At 42.9% G+C, this 6900-nt stretch overlaps 1 protein-coding gene across 1 annotated transcript; it reads left to right on the top strand.

The window, feature by feature from the left end:
* Nucleotides 1-6157, top strand: LOC123965785 (extracellular calcium-sensing receptor-like). Its single transcript, XM_046042135.1, has 8 exons — nucleotides 1-65; nucleotides 477-765; nucleotides 865-951; nucleotides 1111-1302; nucleotides 1768-2301; nucleotides 2405-2629; nucleotides 5009-5132; nucleotides 5250-6157. The coding sequence occupies exons 1-8, from the start codon at nucleotides 16-18 to the stop codon at nucleotides 6155-6157; spliced, it is 2409 nt and encodes an 802-aa protein (XP_045898091.1). The 5' UTR covers nucleotides 1-15.
* Nucleotides 6158-6900: the final 743 nt, after the last annotated feature.

The raw sequence follows: 6900 nt of genomic DNA on the forward strand, positions 1-6900 counted from the left end.
CACTATAACCAGGAGATGCCAGACCTCAACTGCACCTACAAACCACCACCAGTGAAGTGCAACGGGTGAGTTTAATGAAGACTAGAAATCAAAGGTCCAATATTTTACTTACTGCTTACTGTATACAACACACATGTTGTGAAACTCTTCTTTTAAAGACATATATTTATTTATACATTTATTTATACAATACAGTGATAATTTAGCTGACTTGTGAGAAAATGTTCTTATATACACTGATGGGTTCCACTGACTTGCACTTTGTTTGAGATAGATGCATAAAAGACATGGTAATGCTTTGTTTTATGGCTGTGTAATCACTCATTTCCAAATCATTAAGAACTATGTCTGTTGGTAATGATGCAAAGATGCAATTCAGACTAACTTTAAATTCAAAACATCTGCCTTTAATTTGACCTTTTCTCCATACTTGCTGTGTTTTATGTGTATGTGCATCTGTATCTGTTGCGTTACAGCTTTGATCCCAGAGCTTTCCGCTGGGCTCAGACTATGAGGCTGGCAGTGGAGGAGATAAACCTGAGTACAAAGCTATTGCACAATTACACCCTTGGGTACAAAATCTTTGATTCATGTGCATATCCACTGACCGGCCAGAGGGCTGCTCTGGCAGTGCTAAATGGGCTGAGCGAGGACGACTTTCCCATGTGCAGCGGTGCCTCTCCGCTTCTTGCTATGATTGGGGAATCTGGTTCTGCTCAGTCCATCGTGTTGTCAAGAATCCTGCAGCCATTCAGAATCCCAATGGTAATGATGATTCTTTTCCTCTATAATCCCCTCAAAAACATTAACTTGTTAACCTATTATCTGTTTTACTGTACTCTTTATACTTCGTTCTTTACACAGATCAGCTACTTTTCTTCATGTGATTGTCTTTCTGACAGAAAGCAATATCCTACCTTTTTCAGAGTAATCCCTAATGATGACTATCAGGTGAGAGTTTGGCCTGAGATTTAAATGTGTTTCAAAAACTTTCAGTGCTGCAGCAAGCAATTACATTCACAGACTTCTTACTAAACAGCAATGGCATGTAGTACCTTGCAGTGCTATACAAAGTCAAGTTGAGTTGGCACTCTTTTCTGTTGCACCCAGGTGAAGGCCATTGCTCAGTTGCTGGTACACTTCAACTGGACTTGGGTAGGGCTGATTCGGGGGGACCATGAATATGGACGCTTTGCTGTGCAAGGTTTACTGAGAGAATTACAGGGTACCAAAGTGTGTGTAGCATACCAGGAAATCATACCTCTGCTCTACAATCGCCAGAGGGCATTGGAGATCATGCAGGTAAATACAAAGACACAATGAATTCATTTCAGAATTACAGAGTTTTTATTCCACCTCAAGACCCTTTTACCGTACGTGTTGATTACACCCCATTGCCATTAAAGGCCCTGTGTGTGGAATCTTTGCATTATTCTGCCATAAAATTGAGACAATCCTGGTGAAAATTATTGCATTCTGCATATTGCTTTTAGCCCATTTATTTCAATGTCCCCAGGTTGGATCCATGGAGGAGAAGGGGATATTCACATGCGCTGCAGTTGTACAAAGTGCCTTTTTTTGATATTACCAATAGGTGTCAAAATCTAAATCCTACATATAGGGGCGTTTAATAAATTAAGTCACTGTATTTCACATTATGTACCTGTGAGCCTAGCTCAATGTCACATATTTCATCCTGCTTTCTTTTTGCCTTCTCTCTTCCTTGTGAAACTCTTCTCTTCCTTCCTCATCTGCCTCTCTGTAAAGGTGATGCGTAGCTCTTTGGCCAAAGTGGTGGTGGTATTTTCAGCCGAGGGGGAGATGACACCTTTCCTGAGAGATTACATGACGCAAAACATCACTGGAATCCAATGGGTGGCTAGCGAGGCCTGGGTCACAGCATCTGTCTTTACAGGAAGCGAGTATTATTCCTACGTGGGAGGCACTATTGGGTTTGGCATCAGAAAAGGTCATATATCCAGACTTAGTGAGTACCTGCAGACAGTAAACCCACAGATGTATCCCAATAGTCTTCTGGTTAAGGAGCTGTGGGAAGCTCTGTATGGTTGCAGTCCCTCTGAGTTCTCTAGCTCACACTTGCCTCTCTGCTCAGGACAGGAGTCCTTGTTGAAGCAGCATTCAGCTTACATGAATACATCCAGCCCTAGAGTGGCCTATAATGTCTACAAGGCTGTTTATGCAATTGCTCATTCCCTCCAGAACCTTCTTCTCTGTCAACCAGGCAGAGGGCCTTTTCAAAACAACTCATGTGCTCAAAGCAACAATATACACCCCTGGCAGGTATAATCCAGTATACTTATTGTTACAGTATAGCATTGAGATATTTGAGTGTTTAAATCATTATTTAATTAATTTGAATTCATATTATGTATGTATTTTCAAGCTCCAATACTACCTCCAGGAAGTGACATTTAACATTGGCGAGGAGGAGGTGAACTTTGATCTGAAGGGCGACTCCGTACCTTATTATGATATCATCAACTGGCAGAGAGGCACAGGCGGGAACATTGAGTTTGTCAACGTGGGATTGTTTGATGGAATGAAGCCTGCAGGACAAGAGCTGGTGATCCAGGAGGACAGGATAATGTGGGCAGGACATCAGAGTGAGGCAAGCTGCTCACACTGTGTTTTTAACTTCATCAGATGCCAACTGTTGAAGTTCTGTAGGTTGAGGTGGAGGTAAGTCAGGTGGGCGGGATGAGCTGGATCAGAAATCATTTTCAGTAAATAGTAGTGATTCAAAGCCCGCCAAACAGTTTGACATGTTTTGTGCTAATTCCCATTGCATCCATCGTCCACCGCTTATCCTGCGTACAGGGTCGCGAGGGGGCTGGAGCCAATCCCAGCACACTTTGGACAGGTCGCCAGTCCATCGCAGGGCCACACATAGACACACAACCACTCGCACTCACATCCACACCTAAGGACAATTTCAGAGACACCAATTAACCTAGCCTGCATGTCTTTGGATGGTGGGAGGAAGCTGGAGCACCTGGAGAGAACCCACACGGACACGGGGAGAACATGCAAACGCCACACAGAAAGGCCGGGGCAACCGGGGTTTAAACCCACGACCTTCTTGCTGTGAGGCGACAGTGCTAACCACTGCACTACCGCGCCGCCACAGAAGTTAATTATTACATTTTTTTTATATTTCTACATACTGGATAGAACTACATATTCTTAAATTGCTTAAAGGGGCATTATGGAGTTTCTAGCGGCCACTAGCGGAGTGGTTCTAAGATTGCAACCAGGCGTGTGCTCGTACGCGTGCTCGCTTGAAGTTATGAGCAAGCATAATCCGAAACACTACCACTTTCATACAGAAATACCACAATAACACCAGCATGCAGGCTGTGGCTTTTCTCCAGACATGTTAAGGCTCTGTTACATGTTCCCGTCTCAGAGGCATCAACACTAGCGCCATACCTTTCATTCAGCGCAGCCAGACGCATATCGGCTCAGTACCCCAGAAAAAAGGCAGGGTGACAGCGGCTATAGACAGACAGGGAGAACAGACAGAGCTGGAAACTCAGTTAAACTCCCACTGCAATGTTACAGTAATAGTTTCATCAACTGTAGGTTGAACTAATCCATGCTCGTTACATGATCACAGTACATTTACTCCATTTAGCCGACATGCTACATCGTTAGCTCGCCTGTCTGCTGTTCAGTAACGTTAACCATCGTTATACTCTTCACTGGAGGCTCAGCAATGTCAGCACAGCTACATGTATTGGATGATAATGAAATGGTTTGTGAGCTGGAATGGATATTATAATGAGATTGTGTCACACTTTATAACAGTTAGACCGCAGTAAGTAATTTTACTGTAACTAGTGATAGTGGATGACTCTTCCTTCCTCTGTGTTGTTGTGACCGTTTTGTTACAGTGTTTTATATTATGTGGGTCACGTTAGTTACAGCAATGGTGGATAAGCTGTGTATTGAGTATTGGTAAAACCACAATAAACATAAACTGAACGTTACGAAGCAAACAGTGGCAGGTCCAAGCTACTGTAGCGTTAGCTGGCTGCATCACTGTAGTATAGTAAAAAAATCGCTCCACATTTGCTTTTTACCGTCATTTCTTGTAGGCTAAATCAACAGTGGCATACAGGATAGTAGCATGGGTGGCGTTGGTGAAGTAATGTAGAAAGCGATATAACTTTGCATAACATTAGCAACTGCCGGCGAGCTAATCTGACTTTCTCTGTTTCTCCAGCTTTACTAATGCTCACTTTGTTCTGTTCTTTTTCGACGTCATCTGAACCTGATTGGTTCGATGGGCTTCAGCACATAAACCTTTATTGTTGTCTCCTTATGTGGAGCCTGTCTTTGCTGTGAGCTGGTTATTTTATGGTGTTAATGGACTGCATGTCGTTAGCTGCCATGTTGTCGCTGTAGTCTGAGAGAGGCTTGGAAGTGTGCACAGAGATGAATCCGACCCGGAGACCTCACATTAAAAGCAGAATATCGGCCGATGCAAGCAACGGAGAAAACAGGCGTGTGCTTAATTTCTAAGTGAGTTTTGAGAAGAATTTGATTTATTAAAATCAAAAACTTACATATAGCCCCTTTAAGGAGAAGTCCTCAATTCACATTTTAAAGCTAAGCCTCTCCACTATTTTCTTAATGGCTGGGTGACCAAATTATTTAGGAGCATGGTGTTTAATCAGGATTTTTTTGTAGGAAATGTCAGAAAATAAAAACATCCCAACACTATATCCTACTATCTCAAGTGAGGTTGTTTGTTCTGTCCAACCGAAAGTACAAAATGCAATGATGTTCAATTTACAGTTAAGTTCTGCAGAGAACAGCATCACATCCTCACATTTGAGGAAGTGGAACCAGCAAATGTTGGGTTTTTGCTAAATAAATGGCTTAAACAATTATCAAAATAATATTTTTTCAGACAATGGACTAGTCAATTAATTGACTAATAATTTTATCATTTCAGAGCTGAAAGCCATTATCTGCCCTATAGGTGCCAATGTCTGTGTGCAGTGCCAGCTGTCTTCCAGGGTCCCGGAAGGCTGTCCGTCATGGGGAGCCTGTTTGTTGCTTTGACTGTGTACCATGTGACAGTGGCAAAATTAGCAATCAGACAAGTGAGCTTAAAACCAAATATTAACAATCACAAACATTCAAATCTAATATATCATATTACAACCAGATAATATTTGAATATTTTAAAATGAGCTATTTTTTGATCCTCTTCCCTTTAGATTCAATAGAGTGCACATTTTGTCCTGAGGACTTCTGGTCAAACAAAGACAGAACCGCCTGCATCCCCAAGATGGTGGAGTTCTTGGCCTATGATTCCTTGGGCACAGCCCTGACAGTAATCTCTGTGGTGGGCGCCTGCCTCACTACAGCTGTCTTTGCAGTCTTTTTCTATCACAGAAGCACAGCCATTGTCCGTGTGAATAACTCTGAACTCAGCTTCTTAATCCTGCTTGCGCTGACTCTGTGTTTTCTGTGTTCCCTGGTGTTCATTGGGGAGCCAACACGTTGGTCCTGCATGCTGCGCCACACTGCCTTTAGCATCACATTTTCACTTTGCATCTCCTGCATTCTGGGGAAGACACTGGTGGTGTTGGCTGCTTTCACTGCCACCAGGCCAGGGGACAACATCATGAAGTGGCTGGGGCCGAAACAGCAGAGGGTCATTATCTTTAGTTGCACTCTGGTTCAGGTGGTTATCTGTGCTGCCTGGCTCCTTGATGCTCCCCCTTTTCCATCCAGAAATACACAATATGAACGCTCAAAGATCATACTGGAGTGTAGTGTGGGCTCCAGCCTCGCATTCTGGTGCGTTCTAGGATATATTGGTCTACAGGCCTGTCTGTGCTTTGTACTCGCTTTTCTGGCCCGTAAGTTGCCGGGCAACTTCAACGAGGCCAAGTTCATTACTTTCAGCATACTGATCTTCTGTGCTGTGTGGCTGGCATTCATCCCTGCTTATATCAGCTCCCCTGGGAAGTATGCAGATGCAGTGGAGTCATTTGCCATTCTGGCTTCCAGCTTTGGCTTGTTGTTCTGCCTGTTTGCTCCAAAGTGTTACATTATTTTACTGAAGCCAGAAAGAAATACAAAACAGCATCTAATGGGGAAAGAAAATCTCATAAGTTAACCATTTAAAAATACTTGTGATTTCTATTCACTTAATGTTATTTAAAAGTAGTCTTCACCAATTATGATTTATTTAACTTTTTTTATTTCACATTTATTGAGGCAGTGTGGCATTGCAACTGTTTGCAAGTACTTGTAACTGTAACTTTAATGAAGTGTACAAGGTATTCAGTATACAATGCGCAAACAAATTAAGGGAGCACTTGAAATCACACATCAGATCTCAATGAACAAAATAATTGAAAGTACTAAATCTATACTGTATACATTGTATAATTTGTTGAGAACTGACTTAACAACAGTCAATGGAAATCACAGGCTGATCCAACTTGCGTGACTTTCATCACGGCAACTCATAATCTGGCTCAGTAGTGTGTATGGCCCCCATGTGCCTGTAAGCATTTCCAACAATATCTGGGCATGTCCTGATGAGACGGTGGAAGGTGTCCTGGGGGATTTCCTCCCAGAGCTGGATCAGAGCATCACTGAGCTCCTGGACAGTCTGTGGCGCTACAAGGCGTTGTTGGATGCACCGATAAATATATCTCATTGGTTCTTAATTGGATTCAGTGCTAGGGAACGTGAGACCCAGTCAATAGCATCAATGTTTTTATCATACAGGAACTGCCTACACACTTTGGCTACATGAGGCCGGGTACTGTCCTGCACCAGGAGGAACTCAGGGCCCACTTCACTAGTGTATGGTTGGACAATGGCCTAACAGCATGGTACCTAACAGCAGCC

The sequence above is a fragment of the Micropterus dolomieu genome, unplaced genomic scaffold (genome assembly GCF_021292245.1).
Source record: "Micropterus dolomieu isolate WLL.071019.BEF.003 ecotype Adirondacks unplaced genomic scaffold, ASM2129224v1 contig_11327, whole genome shotgun sequence".
In the NCBI taxonomy this organism is placed as follows: domain Eukaryota; kingdom Metazoa; phylum Chordata; class Actinopteri; order Centrarchiformes; family Centrarchidae; genus Micropterus; species Micropterus dolomieu.